Raw genomic sequence first — 24,119 nt, 5'->3', positions numbered from 1 at the left:
GAGAGCCCAAAGAGCTATGGTTTCCCCCCAGAGGGCTGCCCCTCCCCACTCTCTGGGAGCCGTGCAGACCTGGATCGCTGATCTGATGGGGAGGGAGAGGAGTTCTCCTTACCTCTCCCCACTTTCTCCAGGGGCCCCAGCACGGTCCACTCTCATATGTGTGGCAGTGTGGATCTTTGTGATCTTCTTTTTTGCTGTCTAGGAGTCTGTTGTTGGTCTGTGACTATTACTTTTGTTGTATCTTATCTGGGGAAGAGTTTACAGGAAAGCTCACTCCGCCATGATGCTGATGTCACTCCTTTTACCCTCTTTTTTGAAAGGTAATTTTGCTGGTGCAGAGCTTTGTGTTGACAGATTTTTCTTTCATTTCAGTGCTTTAAAAATGTCACTCCTTTGTCCACTGGCTTGTATAGTTTTTCTGTACCTGTTAGCAGTCACTCCCAATTTAGTTAGAAGTCACTCCCTCCCTCAGCTGCTGGCAACCATTAATCTTTCTGTCTCTATAGATTAGCCTATTCTAGACATTTCATATAAATGGGATCATACGATATGTGGTCTTTCGTGTGTGGCTCCTTTCGCTTAGTATAATATTTTCAAGGTTCATCCACATTGTAGCGTATAATAGTACTTCATTCCTTTTTGTGGCAGAATAATATTCCATTGTATAGATATACCATTTATTGTTTATCCATTCATCAGTTGATGAGCATTTGGGTTGTTTCCACTCTTTTGCTATCATGAATAATGCTACTGTGAACATCGTGTACAGATTTTTGCATGAACATATGTTTAACTTTATGAGAAACTGCCAAACTGTTTTCCACAGAGGCTGCTACATTTCACGTTCCTACTAGCATTGCAATAAGCATTTCCATTTCTTCAAATTCTTGCCAGCACTTCTTGTTTTCTGTTTTGTTTTTGTTTTAATAGCCAATTTATAGTTATTTTATTTATTTATTTATTTATTTTATTTTACCCCAAAGTTCCAGTAGATAGTTGTATGTCATAGTTGCACATCCTTCTAGTTGCTGTATGTGGGACGCGGCCTCAGCATGGCCGGAGAAGCAGTGCGTTGGTCCGTGCCTGGGATCCGAACCCGGGCCGCCAGTAGCGGAGCGCGCGCACTTAACCGCTAAGCCACTGGGCCGGCTATTTATGTTTTATTTTATTTTATTTCTGTGAGGAAGATTGGCCCTGAGCTAACATCTGTGTCAGTCTTCCTCTACTTTGTATATGGGATGCTGCCACAGCATGGCTTGATGAGTGGTACATAGGTCCGTGCCTGGGATCTGAATCTGCGAACCCTGGGCTGTCAAAGCAGAGCACACGAACTTAACCTCTACGCCACCAGGCCAGCCCCTTATAGTTATTTTAAAGTCCATCATCAGGATGGTCTGTTCTGTTTTCTTTGCCTCATTTCTTGACAATTTGTTCTTTTTTTCTTGCTTGTGTGTCTCTTTTTTTAAAAATTGAATTCTAGGCGTCATGTGTAGAAGAATAACAGAAACTGAGGTAAATAATATTTATCCCTGGAAATGGACACCTCTCTGCTTTTGTCAGACTGTTAGTGTGGGGGATTGAAGGGTCTAATCAGTAGGTGAGCTGGTTTGGGTTTTGTTGTTGGTGTGGTTACTTTCAGTACACTACAGGGTTGAAATTCCTCAGCTGTGGGCTGTTAATATCTTATGGTTGGTGTTGGGCCTGGGATGCTGGAGGGTCTTCCTCATTGCCCTCTTCCACTCTCAACTTTTAGCAGGCCCTGCTTGCCTGTGCCGAATAGGGGATTTCTCACACGCTCTTCTTCCTCCTCCAACAGTAGACTGTTGATGCTCTTTACTCAGGGTGAGAATCGTGGTGGAGGCAGGGTTTCATTCTCCATGATTTTTTTTTTCCAAATGTATACATGTGTACATAATCACCACCCACAAAGTTCTCTTGTTCAGTTTCCCAGTCCACATCTCCCCCAAAAGATAACCAGTATTCTGATTTCTAGCATTATGGATTTGTTTTGCCTGTTTTAAAACTTCATATAAATGAAATCATATAGTACTCTTTTATGTTAGGATTCTGTCACTAAACAATTCTGATTCATCCATATTGTTGCATGTACCAGTAGGATGTGTTTTTCTATTGCTGTGTAGAATTCCATTGCATTACTATACCACAATTTTATCAGTAAAGACTACTTAAACAATTGGATAATTGCCTAATTACCTAATTAATCATCTTATAATTATCTTAAAAGCTTGTAATTGTCCTAAAAGTGAGATGCCAACGGTATATTCACCTTGTTGCTCAGGCCGGAAACCCAAGAATCATCTTTGACACCTCTTTTCATACCCCACTTGCAATCTTATCAGAAAATTCTGTTTATTTTTCTTTCATATTTGTGGTCTGAATCCAGCCACTTTCCCCACTTTCCTAGAATTTTTTTTTTTATGTGAGGAAGATCAGCCCTGAGCTAACATCTATTGCCAATCCTCCTCCTTTTTTTTTTTTTTTCCCCTTTTTCTCCCCAAAGCCCCAGTAGATAGGTGTATGTCACAGTTGCACATCCTTCTAGTTGCTGTATGTGGGATGTAGCCTCAGCATGGCCGGACAAGTGGTGTGTTGGCGCGCACCTGGGATCCGAACCCCGGGCCGCCAGTAGTGGAGGAGCGCGAGCATTTAACTGCTAAGCCACAGGGCCGGCCCCTCTTGCCTAGAAGTTTGCACAGTCCTCGTTAGTGCTTTCACTCTTGCCTGAAGTCTGTTGTCCAGGCGGCAGCCGGAGGAATCCCTTAACAAACGTCTCTCACCTGTTCTCAACCTTCAGCGGCTTTCTTTCTCACTTGAGAATAAAATCTCAAGTTCTTACCATGGCCTACGGAGCTCTTATCTGGCTCCAGCTACCTTTTTAGCCTTATTTCCTGCACCACTTTCTTTCTCTGATGGCTTTAGCTGCTCTGGCCCACTTGCTGTTTCTCTCTGGCCAGGAGGCTCTTAGCCCACATAGTCCAATACCTTGCTCTCTCATTTCATTCTGGTCTCGGCTCAAAGGTCATCTTATGGGAGAAGCTTTCCTTTAATGGCCGAATCTAAAAGGACTTTTTTTCTTCGTTTTTCTTGCCTTAATCAGTATTATTTTTTATAACACTTAACACTGGCCATTTTCATTATTATAATTAGTGATTTGTTTATATATTTATCTGTCCCTCCACTGCCCCTCAGGAGGGCAAGGACTTTGCCTGTGTTCTTTGCTGAATCCAGTGTGTTCTAGGCCTCTCATGTCAGCCCTTCGAAAACTGTTTTTGAATTATTAAATATGGTAATTCTTTAGGACTTTTGAGTAGATTTAAAGGTGATATTGCATATAAATTCCTAGCTATAACACATATATTCAGGTGGCTGGTTCTTTGATAATGTTAATGTCATTCTGTTATAGGCCAAGATTCTTTTTATTCCCCCTCTCTGCTTTTTTTGCAGTTATGAAAGAGCATTTGCTTAATTTTTAAAAGCATCTATTCAAAATTAGAAAAAGAAGTAGTAAACATGTAGTACCAATTCAAAAATTGGATTATTCCACATTGCTACTAACTGTTCCAAATTAAGACATCTGGTGACTGGGAAGTTGGGTTTCTCTCTGTGTTTGGTTAACCAGCTGGTTGTTCTGGAAAGGCAAAGGCCATTAATTGTTCTTGTTGAAAGAAGCTGGGCATTCACAGACTTACTTTAAAGGGTGACTTTTGAGTGGAAGATTTACTTGAGAAACTGGACATCTCAGGAAGTTATTGAGGAAAATGTCTTTGTTTTAAAAAGATACTTTGCATGTTATATCTGGAATCTGAAGGATAATCTCATAGTGCATGAGAAAGTGTGTGTGTCATTCCCTTCCACCCCCTCCCCCTTTTCCTTGGTAACAGATTCCTGCACTTTAAAAACTGTGCTTTCCCTAAGAATTTTAGTGTATTTAATGCATGAGATGCCATATGTTGCTGCAACCAGTATCTTGAACATTGATGTGAATAAGAATAGCATATTCAGGCTCACTGAGCAGGATTAATTTACAAAGACATTAAGTCTCAGTTATTAATGAATATGATATTGAAAATTACGTTGAAGTTGTAGCAGATGTTAGTTTAGCATACCTTCCACTAAATATTCAGCACTTCGAACCAATTTAAAACAAATGGTTCTTTGGCAAATTGTTTTAAAGCCAATTCTATGTTTCTTTAAAACATATACAAAAATTTCTCTAAATTTTTGAAACAAGGGTTGTCTGAGAGATGTTCTACTAGAGTTAAACCAATGCATGCTTTTGAGCCCAAGGTATTGTTTCCTCTAGGACATACTGATAATGCGTATGAATGACTCTCCCTATTTTACTCTTCTCAGTTTTTCTGAAATGTTAGTAACCATATTGCTAAGTTTCACTTGTACAGTTTTGCTTCAGATAAGCTGACATTAGGTATGCTTGATAAATAATAAGCTTCTTTAATGTTCAGTATAGAGCTTTTGTGGCTACCATTAGATTTTTCAGGTTTGCCACTGACTGTGCCACTAGCATATGACATTAGACATTAGCAGTTACTGCTTCCAAATGCTCTGCTAGTACACCGGCCCTTTAGAAAATATGCTATGTACTTACTGTAGAGGCAGTGCAGTGCAGGAGTTAATAGTATGGGCGCTGAAAGAATACTTGAGTTCAGAAGCCAGCTTTATTATGTATTAGCTGTGCTTTTCTCATCAGTTTAATGAACAGAATAGTACTTATGGGGTTATTATGAGGTTATATCATCATTATTAAAAATTTTAGCAATATAGAAAAGTACTGGAAAGAAGACAACACACCCCCTGCGCACGCACGCACGCACACATACACACACACACTCTGGATACTTGAAATACATTTTCTGAACATTATTCTGGAGGACATTATTCCTTTCTGTGCATATATACAGATAGGGTGAACAGAAGCATGCATGAATAGGAATAATTTTAGTAAAGTAGGGTGGTAGATTATACATTTTCTCTAAATAGTATTACATTTAACTTGGATTTAATAAATGAAAAATAAGTAAAATGAAAGAAATTACTGAAATGCAGGCGTTTCTTTAGTATACGAGATTAATTCCCTTTGAGTTTAACCCAAAGAAGAGATCAATGGTATTAAGAGGTTGGAATCATTGTGTTTTGGAGTTTTTTTAAACTCCGTGTTTCAGATATCTGTACAGCTGACTGACTGATGCAGTCAGATGTAGGTTTTTCTGGTCAGCAGATACCCTTTCACGTGGTGACTGGGGAAGTCAGACTCCTTTCATTTTATGGCTCAACAATCCTGTAGGGCCTTGGAGTCCTCTGCATCCAGCCAGTAGATGGGTGAAGGGAAAGTGAAGAAGACACACCACCTCTTGGTCACCTGGCCCAAATATGACATGCTTCACTTCTGCTGGCCAAAAGTAATCACATGCTGGGGCTGAGGCGATCCTTAATGGGGGACCTGGGCTCTCTTTTCTGAGATCCCATGAAATGTCTTGTGCCAAATCTGAGGTGTATCCCACTCATTTGGGCTGCTTCTCATTTCCCAAACCTAGCATGCAGACCTTAGAAGTATAGGAATCTCTACCAGACCTCCTTGCCTTTGCTGAGTTCCTGCAGTGCTAAGTACGGATGTTTACTTTTGAGAGTTTTTCTGAGGTCGCCTACCTACCCGCTCAGTTGGCTTCCCTCCAAACTTGGGAGTATTAGTAAGATCTCCTGGAGGGAGTGTATCTGCTTATGTTACTTGGAATTCTGTAAGGAAGGTATGTCCCTTCTCCCTCATTTATTTACTTATTCAGTCATTTATTTTTATCAGTATGACTCATGGATATTTATTTTAGTCTTTGGGTTATAATCCAATGTTATTGTTATTTTGTTCCTCCAGTTGGTCTAGGTGACCAGTGGGAGATCTTGGCTCCTGCAGTGGTATTTTTTTAAGTGCCTCTTTATTTTCTGGCACTGTTTGCTCCAGGCTCATCTTGTATTTCCCTGCCCTAGACCTAGAATCAGCCATTTGTCCAAGGCGCTCAGAAGGGATTTTTAATAGGTTAGATCTTAAGCCTTTCTGATTGGTACCTAACTAAAAGATAAGGTTATTGGAAAAGTTCACTGAGAGCTTAAGGCAGTGAAACTCTTAGCATCTTCTAAAACATGTTGAAGTTCATTTGCTCTTTAAAAGGCACCAACTCAATTTGATATATTAATAGTTTATTCAGGTTTAAGAGTTGTTTGATATTTGTGTTCGTGAAATTTTGCATGTTGATTCATTTTTTAAAAAGTTTTAACATAAAAGTAACTGAGACTGCTTACATTTTTAAAAAGCTGTAAGAATTGTAGTTTTAAAAATGTGAATGTGAAATGAAATTAAATATAATAAGGCAAATCTAATGAAAATCCCTTAGAAAGAAAGAAAGTTAATATTTGTTGCTTATTTTCTTTATGTCAAGAATTGTGCTCTCTGCATACTTCCGCTCTCTGTTCCTGTATCATCTGTGATTACCTCTGTCCTTGGACCTATCACTCTATGTTGTAATTGTTTACTGGTTTATCTCCCAACTTCTTGAAGACAGCAAGTACGTTTTTCATCTGAGTCTCCAGTATTTAGCATATTGCTTGGCCATAATAGGCACTCAGTATTGAGCGTGTCAATTGTTATCCCCATTTTAAAGATGAGGCAACTGAGGCTTAGGGAGTTAGGTAATTTGTGCAATGATGACTTTGCTAGCTTGTGGTAGAACAAAGGCTTGAAATTAGGATGTTTGATTCTTAAACCTATTACTTTCTTTATTGTACCACACTGACAGTTTTTTGATAAGCTGAAAATACTTCACTGCATTATTTCCAAATTGACAATCTCTGAAAGTATTCATAAGAAACTGGTAACGTTTGTTGCCTCCTAGGAGAGGAAAGGGGCTTGAGGACAAATATTCCAACACATTAGTTTTGGAACCTTTTCATTTTTGAACCATGTGACTGTTTTAGATATTCAAAAATATAAATACATTTAAAAATATATATAGAAACTTACCAGATGGAGTTTCATATTAAGTTTTTAAGTATTGTATCATTTCAGTGGTTTGGTTTTTTGTTTTGTTGATATCTTTAGAATCAGGCATCCTAACTTTATTACTGAGCATAGATTTTTATAGAGTCTTCTGAGAATTCCTTTGTATATCTTATTTTTTCTCTTTTATTTTTGAACAAAAATAATTGAAAAGGTGGGGAGGGAGAAAAGATAGAGTGTTCTAAAGGGAGCAAAAGTTCCAAGTCTCTCTTTAATATGAATGGAATTTGACTTTTTAAAGTATGTTCCCTAGGGCCGGCCCTGTGGCTTAGCGGTTAAGTTCATGCGCTCCGCTACTGGCGGCCCGGGTTCGGATCCCGGGCGCTCACAGACGCACCGCTTCTCCGGCCGTGCTGAGGCGGCGTCCCACATACAGCAACTAGAAGGATCTGCAACTGTGACATACAACTATCTGCTGGGGCTTTGGGGGAAAAAAAAGGAGGAGGATTGGCCATAGATGTTAGCTCAGAGCTGGTCTTCCTCAGCGAAAAGAGGAGGGTTAGCATGGATGGTAGCTCAGGGCTGATCTTTCTCACAAAAAAAATAAAATAAAATAAAGTATGTTCCCTAAATCTTTCCTTGTAGGAGCCCCTTACATTAAGTCAATATTTGGTGGTATACTCAAGACTTTATTTGATTACCTCTAATTAGTTGGGGTGGTTCTGGCTGCATTAACTAAAACTCTGCTGCAAACTGACTATTTAAGTCAGAAAATGTCAAATCTCATAAACAAGGAATAAAAGTTCTTTCCATCAGTTGGATTGGGTCCACTTTAGATTTAGTGTTCTACATCTTGACAAATTATAGTTGGGAGGGAAATACATGCATGGATTGGCAAAAATGTAAGGTTTCTGAACCAATTACTGGTTAGAAGTGATAGAATTACTGTGATTGGTTTAGGCTAATCAGGATCTGCCCCTGGAGCTGGGGTCAAGTCCTGAAACCTGTTGATGCCACATGGAGGAGGGAGAGGGGGATGAGTTGAAGGGGTTCCATCATACTGTCCACTAGAGTTTCTTAATTGACCTTCAAATAAAATATGATGTATAACTGACCTCTCTATGCCTCATAATAACTTTTGAGGAATGTCATTGTTCACGCTGGATGATGGGTGCTTGGGGGTGTCTTTTTTTTTTTTGTGAGGAAGGTTAGCCCTGAGCTAACATCCGTGCCAATCCTCCTCTTTTCGCTGAGGAAGACCGGCCCTGAGCTAACATCTATTGCCAATCCTCCTCCTTTTTTTCCCTTTTTCTCCCCAAAGCCCCAGCAGATAGTTGTATGTCATAGTTGCACATCCTTCTAGTTGCTGTATGTGGGACTCCACCTCAGCATGGCTGGACAAGCAGTGCATTAGTGTGTGCCCGGGATCCGAACCCGGGCCTCCAGCAATGGAGCGCATGCACTCAACCACTAAGCCACAGGGCCGGCCTGCATGGGAGTGTCTTTTACTCGTCTCTACTCCATGCAAATTCCATAATAAAAGTTAAAAAAACAAAAAAGAAAAGTGGGACACAAAAAAATAAAGAGTAAGTGATGGTTGCTTACTGTAACCTTTTTCTAGGTTGATGTGTGTTTTTTGAATCTTCCTGCTCGCTTTCTTTCTCCTCTGCTTGTATGTAGAAGTAACATGTAATTCCCCTGCTCAAAGCCTAATAGGCATATTCCTTAATTAAAGTTGATGCTATTACTTCAGTACTTACTATGCAGAAGAGCAATAGCAGAATATTGGAGTGAACATAGGTTCACAGGTTTTGAAGTTACAACTTGGGTTTCAAACCAGACTCCCCCTTGTATCCTCCTCATAGTAGCTATGAGAGCATTGGCAAGTTACTCCATCTCTCTGAGCTTTAATTTCCTCTGTAAAATGAGGATAATAATACCTATCTCATAGGGTTAAATGATTAGGATAAAAAAACTAGATGTAAGTTTCTAGCACACAGCCTAGCATTTGTTGAACTCCAATTATGATTATTTTCTTCTCTGTGAGCTTCAATTATCCTAGCCCAATTTATAGATATGGTAGCATTATTGTAGTTAAATTATAGCTGTGGATTGTGAAGTTATTAGAACCCATTCCTGAATGACTTTTCCCGTTAAGCTCTGCCTACATTTGGGACATTTGCTGGACCTCTGCATTTCGCAGTCATAGCTAGTTCCTGATATTCAATGGGCATTATTAAGTTTCACCTGTGGGGAATTAGGTTTTTCTGACCTAAGTCTGATAAATTGTCCCAAAAAAGTCTTTCATCCAACATATGCTGCAAATACAATTGTTACTCTTCAGTAGTAAAAATGTAACGGTATATGATGCTTATGCTGTCACATCTTTCAAGTATGATGAACATTTATACCTGAAAGATAGAAATACATTTGTTTTTAAGGATACTGTTCATTTCTGATTTCACACAAAATAATATGCAGTTTTTAGTATAGTTCCTTTTGTAATCAATAGTTTCTAAATAGATGTAAAATGTATGTTTTTAATACTTTTTTTGTCTCTTGTTCAAATGGGAAAAAAAACTACTTCCTCTTCCATTATGGAATTATTTAAGCTAGGCTGCCCTTCAGATTTCATATTCAAACTTAGCCAGTTCAGGAATAAGAGCAATACCTAATTGCAGCTAGATACGTTTAGAATGTACTTTATATACAGAAAGAGCATTTTAGGGGGCAGGCCCCATGGCTTAGCAGTTAAGTGCGCACGCTCCGCTACTGGTGGCCCAGGTTTGGATCCCGGGCACGCACCGACGCACAGCTTCTCCGGCTATGCTGAGGCCGCATCCCACATACAGCAGCTAGAAGGATGTGCAGCTATGACATACAACTATCTACTGGGGCTTTGGGGAGAAAAAGGGAAAAAAAAAGGAGAAGGATTGGCAATAGATGTTAGCTCAGGGCCGGTCTTCCTCAGCGAAAAGAGGAGGATTGGGATGGATGTTAACTCAGGGCTGATCTTCCTCACACACACACAAAAAAAGGCATTTTATTGGGTTTATTTTAATAGGAAATAACATGAAATAATATTTCCATTGATAGAAATAACTTAAATCTTGTTAAGGCAAAAGCCACAAGAGGAATTCATACTTATGTTTAGGGATTTTGTTATTAAGTAATCAACTCTTAATTATCTAAGGACAGTTATTCAGATAAGAGATTAGTCAGCAGTTCCCATCTAATGTGTTGCAAGATGGCAGTTCATCAGGAATTTAAAATTCTCACCCCCTTGAAGCTTATCCTAAAGCATTTGTTTTGGGGGCCTTTCTAAACATCTTCCAGCTGCTGCATTATATTCAGACATGAGAATTCTGTATCCCAGTAAGAACCACAACAGCAGTGGTGGCTCAGTGCCTGGGCACTGCTGGGGTTCTGCTTTTCCCTGGTCTGCACCAGGTGGGTCAAGATGAGCTATTAGTAATTGTTCTGCCTCTGTTCTCAGCACAGTTAGGGCAATATTTAAATTGGTTATGATGGCCTGTTACATCCTCTAACTCAAGGACAAGGAATTTTCATAAGTGAAGAAAAATTCTTTATAGCCAAGCAAACTATCATAGTTTTAGACTTTACTAAACTTCCTTTATCTGGACCTCTTTTCCTTGTCTCAGCTCAGTGTTGGGAATTAAGAGCGCAGTGTTTCACCTGTGTATGATTCAAGAGGTAGTGGCAGCAACTTCGCTTTTCTTTATCCATTCCTTTCTCTTTTCTCTGCTGTTCACTTTCGGCTTATCCTCATCTCTCTTCTTTTCTCCTCTCTACTCTTTGCTTTAGTACTCTTTTCTGTCCCTCTCTGTTTGTGCCCCTGTGTATGTGTGTGTGTGTGTGTGTATGTATATATTTATATAAGAAAGTCTCACTCCACGTCCTCAGTCAGCTCTCACTAGCCTGTTGAGATCTAGAATGCTAACCAAGCTTCCTTTTATGCATCTAATAGAAACAAATAGAGAAAAGATAAAAATTATGGTTAATCTTATTTGCTGTCTTCATACGTTTTTGTTAGGTTGAACCATATGAAGTTATCAATATTATTTTGCTCTATAGAAATAGATTTAATCTAACACTTCCCTAAGCAGCCTGCAGCCCAGAAGTAGGATTTGGACATTGATTGGATGAGAGCCCTGAGTAGGAGAGTTGGATATTTTCCAGAGATTCTGGCTTAGATAACCAGGTAGATCAGAGTGTTGTCATGGTGCCAGTACCATTGACCAACATGGAGAAAATTGAGAAATGTACATTGTTTTTGTTTTTAAGGGGAAGATGTGGTGGGGGAGAAGGGAAGCATAAATAATCAGTTTTATTTTGGGGTGTAGTGGGACACGTTCAAGGAGAAATGGCTAGTAGACAGTTGGAAATATGGATTTGTAAATAGATGATCATTTGCATATACGTGGCACTTGAAAACATGAATGTGAAGAGGTTACCCTGGGAGAGTATAGAGGGAAAAGAAAAGATAGCCTATGGCTTCTCTTGAGGACAGGGCAGTGGATCATGCAAAGAAAACTCAGATGAGGGCTATACATAGAAATAAAAGTATATTCATCATTTTGGAACAATTCATTAGTATGTAAAGTTAAGAATTAACTAAATAGCCTTGGACGGTTATATTTCAAATATGACTCACTTGCATATTAATGTGTTAAAACATAAACAAGAGGTTTTCATGTTTCCCCATAAGAGATTCAACTATTTTACTGTTTGTGTCTGCAGACGAATATAAGCTCCATAGCTTGAGAGTCTTGTGGGATATACTTACCTTACCTCTAATATCTGTCTTCCTTTCTTGTTTTTTCTTTTTTCTGAAGTAGTGTACTGCATTTAAACAGTGTGTCACATGGACAGCCATTGCAGTTGTTACCATTGCTACGCTCTTGAAGTGTTAGTTTGCTGTAGCATCCATCTGGGGCCCACTCTGCCTGCCTCTTCAGTCCCCAGAATCTTTTGAATTAAAGCCTTGCAGGGGCCTGTTCCCATGTGAAACAGACTCTCCAGGCAGCATAGTGGAGGAAAGGAGCACAGTACTATCATCCTGCTTGGGTGTAGTCGTGCATAGTTGTAGTCCTGTAAATTACTGTTAGCTTAAAAGCCACATTAAACTTTCTTATTGTTTAAAATGGTCATCAATCTGCTCTTCCATATGCAGGGATCAATGTGAAGTAGTAGCAAAGAATTGTTTCTTTCATAACCTCATATTAACACTTTAAATATTTCAAGAGTGAGCAGTTGTTTTTACCTGGAATTAAAAAGAGTTTCTTCCTTGGAGTGCATAAGCAGTACACTCGTAAGTAAATACACATTTTAGGATATATTTGAATAGCTTGTGCTAAAAAATTATGTTAAATAATGTTTTTCTTCACAAATATGAAATCTTCCTTTATATTTCCTTAAAGTACTGTTCAAGAATGCCATTATTTTACTTATTTCCATGAACAGAGCTCCTCCTGCAAACATACAGACACATGCAATATACTTTTAGGTTTATTCTGTTTCTTCTAGAATTCTTCAGCTCTTAATGTGTCAAAGTTGAATATATTCGTGAATTATTCATTCATTTATTCAACAACCATTCATCGATAACAAATAAGCAAAAAAGAGTCAGGTTATAAGTTCAACAGTAAAATAGGGCTTTTCAAAAATACTGAGTTAAAAGAGCAAATTGCAAAAAAGATACATATAAATGTGATGCCATTTTTGTAAATTCTTAATCATAAGAGTTGTGTCTTTAATGTTTCATTTCTTTAAAAAACTGAAGCAAAATGGCAAAATGTTAACATCTGTTAAATTTGGGTAATATGTATTTGGGTGTCTGTTATACTTTTTCTACATTTTGTACATTTGAAGTATTTCATAATTAAGCATTTTTAATTTTTAAATTAATAAAATAGGCAATATAATAGGGAGTGACAGGGGCTACCTTAGGTTGGTTGATCAGGGAGTGTCTCTGGGGAAGTGACACACTGAGACCCAGGAAGGAGTTACTCATGAAAAAAATGTAGGGAAGGGGATAGGCAGAGAAATAACTTGCTCCAGTCCTGAGGCAGAAGCAAGCATGGCATGTTCAAGGAAAGAAGGCCATTTTGCCTATCTGGTTGGAAAACCAACAGTTGTGCTGTGGAGGTAACTACCACAGCATAACTGGTAAGTGGTCATTTAGTCTCTGAAAACTTATGTTGAAGGAAATGCACCATTTTCAGATTTATCTTATTCTTATACAGATATTTTCCATGTGGAGCTTACTGACTAATGGGGTCAGATCAAAAGGACACAGAAGCTGGCTTGAAGGGTTTCTCAATGACCAAGTCAGGGCATTTGAGCACCAAAAAGAACTACAAAGTGATGGATTATAACACACAATTTTTTAAAATCATAATTTCTTAGTTATACTCAAAGAGAGAGAAAGGAAAAAGCTCTTCTTTATAGAAGAATGCTAGTTAAGGTAGAAAATGACTGTTTAGCAAATCCCAGTATAATCATTGATTTAGGCACCGATAATCCATGGATGCTAAAATCTTTAGATGAAAGGTTGTTGGAGAGTAAGATATTCATACAGTCTAATGTTATCACCTCATGATTACTTATTAACTACAAAGGGAGGAAAGTACCTTTAAAATGGAGAGATCTGGCAGTCACTGCCTTAAGCAAGTAATCAAATGTGGTGTTATGTGCCTCCTTGATGTGATGCAGTAAGAATTACCCAGTATCACCTAAATAGTATCCCTGTGAAAAATGTGAAACTGGAATCTAATCATAAGGAAACAATTAGAAAAATCCAGAATATGAGACATTTTATGACACAACTGGCTTGGACTTTTTGAAAAATTCAGTGTCATGAAAACAAAAGATTGGGCAGGTGCTCTATGCCAAAGTATTTAGGAATAAAAAAGTGATATTGTATCTGCATTTTTCAAATAGTTCATCAAAAGATAATGTGTGTGTATGTGTGTTTATAGAGAGAGAGAGAAAGCAAATAAGTTAACAGTGGACCTAGGAGGTGAAAGGCAGTGTGTGTGTGTGTTCATTGATACTATTCTTTCAACTTTTTTTTAAGTTTTTGAATATTCAAAATTGAAAGTTGGAGAGGATACTTATTCCTGTTTTGAATCCAAATCCAACTTTTTAATATTTTTTGCCCACTGGCTGAATTGTGCTGTTTGGAGCCACTTTGATGTATCCAAATTCTCCCCTATGTGGTGTTAGTGATATTGGTAGTGGTAATACTGGTAATTTTTACGTAACATCTGTTGAATATATGTTATATGCCAAACATTGTGCTGAACACATTATTTCAGTTAATCCTTCTAACAACTCTTGAGTTAGTACTCATTTCTCCTTTTAAAAATGAAAAGACAGATGCTTAAAAAGCTATCACTAAAGCAACAGAAAAAAAGCATTTTGTCTTAAGAATGAAAATGTGAATTTGTAAGGCAGGCTAGAATATTCATTGGTGAAAGCAAAATAGAAAAATTTGTGATACAGTCACCAGGCATGCATATTTCTCTGGCCTTGAACTTGTTCTGCATACAACCTACCTACCATTGAGAGGCAATCTAGTGTGGTGGTGAAGAGCACGGTCCCTGAAGCCAGAATGCCTAGAGAAGCACTTCTCTAGATTCCATACTGGGAACCTCTATTGCATTAGTTTCCTATTGCTGTTGTAACAAATTACTACAAACTTGGCTTGAAACAACACAAATTTATTATCTTATAGTTCTGAAGGTCACAAGTCTAAAATGGGTCTCACTGGGCTAAAATCAGGGTGTTAGCAGGGCTGCATTTCTGTCTGGAGGCTCTGAAGGAGAATGTTTCCTTGCCTTTTCCAGTTTCTAGAGGCACTCACTTATTGACCTCCTTCACCCAAACCAGCAATGTATCTCTCTCTGCCTTTTTTCCGTAGTAATATCTCCCTCTGACTCTTATCTTCTGCCTTCTACTTTTTTTTTTAATTTTATTTATTTATTGTTTTTCCCCCAAAGCCCCAGTAGATAGTTGTACATCATAGTTGCACATCCTTCTAGTTGCTGTATGTGGGACGCGGCCTCAGCATGGCCGGAGAAGCGGTGCGTCGGTGCGCAGCCGAGATCCGAACCGGGGCCGCCAGCAGCAGAGTGCACGCACTTAACCGCTAAGCCACGGGCCGGCCCGTGCCTTCTACTTTTTTTAAAAATTATTTTATTGAGGTCATAATGGTTTATAACGTTGTGAAATTTCGTTTGTACATTATTATTTATCAGTTACCATATATATATATGCCCCTTTACCCCTATGCCCACCCCCAACTCCCTTCCCTTCTGGTAACCACTAATCTGTTCTCTTTGTCCATGTGTTTGTTTTATCTTCCACATATGAGTGAAATCATGTGGTATTTGTCTTTCTCTGTCTGGCTAAATTCACTTAACATAATACCCTCAAGGTCCATCCATGTTGTTACAAATGGGATGATTTTGTCTTTTTTTATGGCTGAGTAGTATTCCATTGTATGTATATATACAATTTCTTTATCTATTCATCAGTCACTGGGCACTTGGGTTGCTTCCACATCTTGGCTATTGTGAATAATGCTGCAATGAATGTAAGTCTCTTTGAATTGTTGATTTCAGGTTCTTTGGATAAATACCCAGTAGTGGGATAGCTGGATTGTATGGTATTTCTATTTTTAATTTTTTGAGAAAAGTCCATGCTGTTTTCCATAGTGGCTGCACCAGTTTGCATTCCCACCAGCAGTGTATGAGGGTTCCCTTTTCTCCACATCCTCTCCAACATTTGTTATTTTTTGTCTTGGTGATTATAGCCATTCTAACAGGTGTAAGGTGATATCTCACTGTAGTTTTGATTTGCATTTCCCTAATGATTAGTGATGTTGAGCATCTTTTCATGTGCCTATTGGCCATCTGTATATCTTCTTTGGAAAAATGTCTGTTCATATCCTCTGCCCATTTTTTGGATTGGGTTATTTGCTTTTTTGTTGTTGAGTTGCATGAGTTCTTTATATTTTTTGGAGTTTAACCCCTTGTCAGATATATAACTAAATATTTTCTCCCAGTTGGTGGGTTGTTTTTTCATTTTTTTTCCTGGTTTCCTTTGCCTTGCAGAAGCTCTTTAGTTTCATTAAGTCCCATTTGTTTATTTTTTCTTTTTTCCTTTGCCTAAGTAGAAATGGTATTCGAAAAGATGCTAAGACCGATGTCAAAGAGTGTACTGCCTATATTCTCTTCTAGGAGCTTTATGGTTTCACGTCTTACCTTCAAGTTTTAATCCATTTTGAGTTAACTTTGTGAATGGCGAAAGATAATGGTCTACTTTCATTCTTTTGCATGTGGCTGTCAGGTTTTCCCAACACCATTTATTGCAGAGACTTTCCTTTCTCCGTTGTATGTTCTTGGCTCCTTTGTCAAAGATTAGTTGTCCGTAGATGTGTGGGTTTATTTCTGGGCTTTCAGTTCTGTTCCATTGATCTGTGTGTCTGTTTTTGTACCAGTACCATGCTGTTTTGATTATTATAGTTTGTAGTATATTTTGAAGTCAGGGATTGTGATGCCTCTAGCCTTGTTCTTTTTTCTCAGGATTGCTTTAGCTATTCGGGGTCTTTTGTTGTACCATATGAATTTTAGGATTCTTTGTTCTATTTCCATGAAGAATGTCATTGGGATTCTGATTGGGATTGCATTGAATCTGTAGATTGCTTTAGGTAGTATGGACATTTTAACTATGTTTATTCTTCCAATCCATGTGCATGGAATATCATTCCATTTCTTTATGTCATCATCGATTTCTTTCGATAACGTCTTATAGTTTTCATTGGCTAGGTCTTTCACCTTGCCGCCTTCTGCTTTTAAGGACACTAGCGATTACATTGGGCCCACCTAGATAATCCAGAATAATCTCCCTATTTTAAGGTCAACTGATTAGCAACCTTAATTCTATCTGCAACTTCAATTCCTCTTTGCCATGTAACCTAACATAGTCACAGATTCCAGGGATTAAGGCATGGACATCTTTAGGGGACTGTTTTTCTGCCTACACATCTATGTTTCGATTCTAAAGTTATATAAGGCAGCTGGGTCCAGGAGAAGAGGATTCCAAATTGGAGACCCTGGCTAATGGTGAGGACTATGAGTAGGATGAGTAGGACCAATAATTGGGTTTGAGCTAAAAGGAATTCATGAGCAATGTATGTACATGTATTTACATTCTCTTACTAGCATAAAGTATATATGGTAGATTTGGTATTCAAGAGTGATTGAGTGAGAAGGAGGCAACTGAGTTTTTGTTATATCATGGCAGGGAAATGATTAAAATATTAAAATAGATTTTATTTCTGTTGTTTTGTGCCAGCCCTCAGAGGGAAATGTTCATGGTTTAATTACAATTTTAGAGACGCTTTGGGTTTAATTTTAATTTTTGTATTTTTATTATAGATTTTTACTACCTTGGATGCCACTCCTGATATGGAGAAGATTGAAGAACAGTTTACTAATCTGAACATTGTTAGACGTTCCTCAGGAACTAAAGAGCCTACTTATCTGCTTGGCATAGACACATCAAAGACTGCACAAACAGAAAAAGGAAGCTTGGTTGCTGTTTTATGTTCTAATGGATCAATCAGAATATATGATAAAGAAAGGTTAAACATACTTCGAGAATTTAGTGGAAATCCTGGACTTCTTAATGGAGTCAAATTTGCAAATTCTTGTGACAGTGTATATTCATCATGTACTGATGGCACTGTAAAATGTTGGGATGCTCGAGTAGCCAGTGAAAAACCTGTCCAGCTGTTTAAGGGTTACCCTTCCAATATTTTTATTAGTTTTGATATCAGTTGTAATGATCATGTCATTTGTGCTGGTACAGAAAAAGTTGATGATGATGCCTTGTTGGTATTTTGGGATGCAAGAATTAATTCTCAGGATTTGTCTACTACCAAAGACCCACTTGGTGCATATTCAGAGACACATAGTGATGATGTCACTCAAGTATGTTTCCATCCCAGCAATCCCAACATGGTAGTCTCAGGTTCAACTGATGGTCTGGTAAATGTATTTGATATTAGTGTTGATAATGAAGAAGATGCACTGGTTACAACCTGTAACTCAGTTTCATCAGTAAGCTACATTGGTTGGTCTGGGAAAGATTATAAACAGATTTACTGCATGACACATGATGAAGGATTTTGTTGGTGGGATCTTAATCATCTTGATACTGATGAACCAATTACACGTTTGAACATCCAGGATGTCAGAGAAGTAATTAACATGAAAGAAGGTAATTTGGACTATTTGATTGGTGGCCTGTATCATGAAAAGATGGACAAATTGTTTGCCGTTGGAGGAACAAACACAGGAATTATTCACTTAATGAGCTGTACTACATCAGGATTGATCCATGTGACCAGCCTTCAGGGAGGGCATGCTGCTACAGTCCGTTCTTTCTGTTGGAATACGCAGGATGATTCCTTGCTAACTGGAGGAGAAGATGCACAGTTATTACTTTGGAAACCTGGAGCAATAGAGAAGACATTCACAAAGAAAGACAGCATGAAAATAGCTTCCTCTGTGTACCAGCGAGTTCGAGTTCACAGTAATGATTCTTATAAGAGAAGGAAAAAGCAGTGATATTACATTGGGAGTTTACTTGGTAGGTTTTATAGTTGCAAGTAATTACTTTTGTGTACTACCTGTGGTAGACATGTTTAAGTTCATATGTAAAAACAAGCCAGTTAGCACACAGTCCTGGAAAAATGTTGAGAATGGTTTAATTTGGGTCTTCATGTATTCTAAAATTATTTTTTTTTAAAGCCATCAGTTGAGTATATAATCAGTGAGTTGAAAGTAAAATTACATTCCTCATTTTTCCAGCCCATCTGTTGAGCTAGTAAATGTTGGGTTTAAAGAAATAGCTTTGATAAGGACTTTTTAGAAGTAGATGGCTGGTGTGACTTAAAAAAACAGGTGGTTGGAGCTGTGTTTTTTTAAGCTCAATTTTTTACATTTTAAATCATCTTCATTATTTGTAAAACCAAATCAGACTTTTTTTCATTTGAAGAGCTCCTTCTTGCTTAATACTCATAGATTACATTGGAGTAGTTAAATATAAATATTCTAATGAGTCTAAATAGAATTAAACTTTTTTAGAAATAAAGTGATTTGCATCTATTTAAGAAAAATATATTTAGTAAATATTTGCATCTATACTTTAATGTTGCTGGTTAAATAGTAAACAGGTGTTTCACTGATGAAAAGGAAATTTTCTTGCAAAATTCGTTTTGAGACTCAAAGCAAATACACAAAATGAAAGTATTTATAATAGCAGAATGACTATTTTTATTTCAAAATACCCTAATATTTTGTGACAAAATTTTCTTCCATAGTGTTTCGTTCATAATTTTAAATTTGAATTTTTGTTTACTGCTGATTTTTTCATCCTTCCTGTTAAATATTTCTCCAAAGAATCTTAATTAAAAATTAATCTCTCTATGGGGCCGGCCCCGTGGCTTAGTGGTTAAGTGCGCGCGCTCTGCTGCTGGCGGCCTGGGTTCGGATCCCGGGCGCGCATCAACACACCGCTTCTCCGGCCATGCTGAGGCCGCGTCCCACATGCAGCAACTAGAAGGATGTGCAACTATGACATACAACTATCTACTGGGGCTTTGGGGGAAAAAAATAAATAAATAAAAATCTTAAAAAAAAAAAAAATCTCTCTAAATGCTTGGTATCTTTTATTATGCTTAATTAAAAATAAAATATCTTTTTATAGATAAAAATATTTGTAAAATTATTTTTATCTTTGGAATTACAAATATTGTCATGAAAAACACAAATGTTACTTTAGAACCTTTTCTGTTTCTCTTTAAATGTTAATAAGGACTTATCTCTGAGCCTGTAACACTGTGGGAAATTTTTATTTTTCTGTAGAACAATGCAACTTACATTGAAGCTGTGATCTAGCCTAACTCACTTGAGACTGAACAATAGGTAAGTCACTGTTAGACGTATTTAAAATATATAATTCTTTTTTTATTGTGAGGAAGATCCGCCCTGAGCTAACATCTGCCAATACTCCTCTTTTTGCTGAGGAAGACTGGCCCTGGGCTAACGTCCATGCCCATCCTCCTCCACTTTATATGGGACACTGCCACAGCATGGCCTGACAAGCGGTGCGTCACTGCGCGCCCGGGATCCGAACCGGTAGACCCCTGGCCGCCGCAGCGGAGCGCACGCACTTAACCGCTTGCACCACCAGGCCAGCCCCTAAAATATATAATTCTTAATTGGAGAAATTCAGCTATTCTTGGTGTTGTCCAAACCATAAACCTAAGGGTAATTCTGGACGTTTCTCTTTTCTTCTAATCAGTCAATCACCAAGTCCTATGCCGTTCCCCCTCCTGAGATCTGCCAGCTGTCCTTTTGCCTCTACCCACCACGACTGCCTTAGATGAGACTTGCATCATTCCTCACCTAGATTACACACCGTCTCTAATCTGCTCCAGTTCATTCTTCCCACTCGTTCAAGGCTGAACATCAAAAACAGGGATTTGATAATGCCTCGTGCTGCTTAAAATCTTTGGTACATTTTGATCTTTTGATGGAGCACCATATAAAAGTGAAAAGCCATGTTTTCAAGATATTTAGGATATGAGACAATGCTGACTATGTTGTAAGTGGAAAAAGCTGGTTAAAAAGACTTTTAGAGATAGTGCATTTAGAAAACAACAGGAAATGAAACAGAAGTTATCAGAACAGTAGAGGTTTTAAAAATATTTAAAATTCAGAAGTAATTAATAGAGTTGGAAGATGCAGATGAAGAAATATCTCTGAAAGTAGAACTCAGAGAAAATGAGAGAAAAGATAAAAGCCACAGAAGATAAATATAGGGGTCTAATATCAGACTAATAGTTTTACAAAGTGACTTTTTTTTTTTTTTTGTGAGAAAGATTATCCCTGAGCTAACATCTGCCAATCCTCCTTTTTTGAGGAAGGCTGGCCCTGGGCTAACATCCATGCCCATCTTCCTCTACTTTATATGGGATGCCGCCACAGCATGACTTGACAAGCGGTGCGTCAGTGTGCGCCTGGGATCTGAACTGGCGAACCCTGGGCCAGCGCAGCAGAGCGCGCGCACTTGACCGCTTGTGCCACCGGGCCAGCCCCTGAAAAAAATTTTTAAACACGGAGAGGGATTATTAAAATGAAAGATCATAAGAGGCTATCCCAGAACTTCTCTTCAGTTTGAAAGGCCCAACACAGTGTCAAGTGTAATGAATGAAAAAGACCCACACCAAGGCATAGCACTGTGCAGTTTTAGAACTTCAAGAATAAAGAAAAAATATTAGAAGTTTCCAAAGAGGAGGGAAAAACACTTAGAAACAAGAATAACATCTACGTTAGACTCCTCATTAGCAAGTCTGGATGACAAAAAATGGTGGATCAATGCCTTCAAAGTCCTGAGGACAAATTCCTGCTATCTGAATTTACGATAGTCTCCAAACTCATGAAGCAAATAGATTACAATAAAGTTTTTTGAGACATCCCTTGTTGAAGTGAACATTTCCTACTTGCTCTCTGAAACTCAGGAACCAAATTTATCACAGTGTCCATTGCTAACCAAACTCATTGGCTGAACCCAGGAAATAAAAGAGATTTGGATTTCAGGAGATAATTGCTTTTTCAACCTATAATTCTATGACCAGTCAAACTGCCCTCAAGTGTGAAGTTAAAAACATTTTCAGACATACAAGATTTCAAACTTTACTTTCTATGCAGCTTTTTAAAAGGCTACTAGAGGATGTACTTCACAAAATATAAGGGAGTAAATCAAGGAAGAGGAGATACCAGAAATCAGGGCACCAAGCCAGCATAGTGGCAGGATAACAGCTTTCCAGCAGGACTATAGTATTAAGGCCAGGTTGGAACAAGAGGACGAGAGCTATCAGGAGGGAGATGCCCAGGGAGAAAAATGAACTGACAAATTACCCAATGCATTCAACCATGTGGAAAATGGTATAAGTGGATTAAAATCACCAATTAAAAGAGACCCTCATATTGAAAATAATTTAAAAGCTTTCAAAAGTAAATAAACAGGGCCGGCCCTGTGGCTTAGTGGTTAAGTGCTTGCGCTCCGCTGCTGGCGGCCTGGGTTTGGATCTCAGGCGCGCACCGACACGCTGCTTCTCCGGCCATGCTGAGACCGCGTCCCACATACAGCAACTAGAAGGATGTGCAGCTATGACATACAACTATCCACAGGGGCTTTGGGGGAAAAATAAATAAATAAAATTAAAAAAAAAGTAAATAAAATTCACTTAAAGACATAGGTTAAAAAATAAAAGGATGAGAAAAAGTATACCAACCCACAGAGTGGGAGAAAATATTTGTAAATAATATATCAGATGACAACTTGCATCCAAAACATAAAAAAAAACTCTTACCACTCAATAATAAAAAGATGACCCAATTTTTTAAGTTGTCAAAGGATCTGAAGAGACATTTCTCCAAAGAAGATACACGAATGGTCACTAAACACAAAAAAAAGATGCTCAGCATCACTAATCATTAAGGAAATGCAAATAAAAACCACAATGAGATACTACTTCACACCCACTGGGATGGCTGTAATCAAAAAAAGTGTTGGCGAGAATGTGGAAAATTGAAAGCTTCACACACTGCTGATGGGAATGTAAGATAGTACAGCTGCGGTCTGGCAGTTCCTCAAACAATTAAACAGTTGCCATTTGACTCAGCAGTTCCTCTCCTAGGTGTATGCTGAAGACAATTGAAAACATATGTCCACAAAAAATGAATGTTCATAACAGTATTATTCATAATAGCCAAAAGGTAGAAACAACCCAAATGTCCATCAATTGATGAATGGGTAAAATATGTTATATCCATACAATGAAGTATTATTTAGCCATAAAAAGGAATAAAGTACTAATACGTGCTACAACTTGGATTAATCTTGAAAACATGCTAAGTAAAAATAGCCACAAAAGATCACGTATTGTATAATTCCATTTACATTAAATGTTCTGAAGAGTCAAATCTTTAAAGAAAGAACATATATTAGTGGTTACCTAGGGCTAGGAGGTGGGAGAAAATGAGAGGATTGGTGGATGATAGCTAAAGGGTATGGGATTTCTTTTTAGGGGTGATGAAAATATTCTAAAATTGATTGTGATTATGGTTGCACAACTGAATATATTAAAAACCATTGAATTGTACACTTTAAATAGATGAATTGTATAGTATAAGAATTTATCTGAATAAAGCTGTTACAAAAAAAAAAAGATATGCCAGACCAGTATGACCCCAAAAGTCAGGGTAGCACTCTTAATTTTGTTGACAAAATGGAATTTAAGGCTAATGTAATGTTGATTGGGAAACCAGATGAAAATGAAAAAAGTTAAGTCCATTTTGTTTATGAATATATATTCACAGTTAAAAATATTAGCTAACCAATTCCAATGGTGTATTTAAAAAAAAAATGACCAAGTAAGATGACTCAACATCAGAAAATCTATCACAGTAAAGAACAAAAAGGAAGAAAATCATGATTATTTTAATTGATAAAGGAAAACATGGTATGTTTTCATATCTATTTATGAAAAATATAAACATCATGCTATCAATAGAATAATTTTTTTAACTTGGTTGAGGTTTATATATCAAAAATCTACAGTAAATGTTAATCTTAGTGGAGAAATGTTAGATTAAATACGTTCCCTTTAAGACCAAGACTCAGTGAGGAAGCCTGTCACAGTACTACAGATTCTGGCTAACACTATAAGGAAAGAAAAAGAAGCATAATGTGTAAGGATTGGAAGCAAAGAGGAAAAACAGTCTCCTTTGTAAATGATATATACCTAGAAAATCCAACGATTGACAAACTATTCGAACTATTAAGAGATTCAGCAAAGTTGCCAGAATAGGGTCAGCCTATGAAAATCCAAAGAATATCATTTCACGATAGCAGCAAAAGTTTAAAAGTATCAAGCAATTGACTAAGATTATACAAAATCTATTTGGAGAAAACTTTAAAATTCCAATAAAGA

The 24,119-nt window shown here is 37.8% G+C and overlaps 1 protein-coding gene across 6 annotated transcripts in view; it reads left to right on the top strand.

Annotated features, from left to right (window-relative positions):
- Window positions 1-22,206, top strand: part of WDR89 (WD repeat domain 89) — a 44,788-nt gene extending 22,582 nt beyond the window's left edge. For 4 of the 6 annotated variants that reach the window (XM_058567083.1, XM_058567085.1, XM_058567082.1 and 1 more), the window contains one exon: window positions 17,491-19,545. In XM_058567083.1, coding sequence (XP_058423066.1) covers window positions 17,521-18,684 — 1,164 coding nt within the window. In that variant the 5' untranslated portion in view covers window positions 17,491-17,520 and the 3' untranslated portion in view covers window positions 18,685-19,545. Of the gene's footprint in view, window positions 1-17,490; window positions 19,546-19,983 lie in introns of those variants that run through there. The other 2 variants (XR_009223689.1, XM_058567086.1) reach the window with 2 other exon arrangements.
- Window positions 22,207-24,119: the final 1,913 nt, after the last annotated feature.

Source organism: Diceros bicornis, chromosome 24, assembly GCF_020826845.1.
Source record: "Diceros bicornis minor isolate mBicDic1 chromosome 24, mDicBic1.mat.cur, whole genome shotgun sequence".
NCBI classification, from domain to species: Eukaryota; Metazoa; Chordata; class Mammalia; order Perissodactyla; family Rhinocerotidae; genus Diceros; species Diceros bicornis.
Note: the sequence above shows the minus strand (reverse complement) of the source record. Positions and strands in the feature narration are given on the sequence as shown.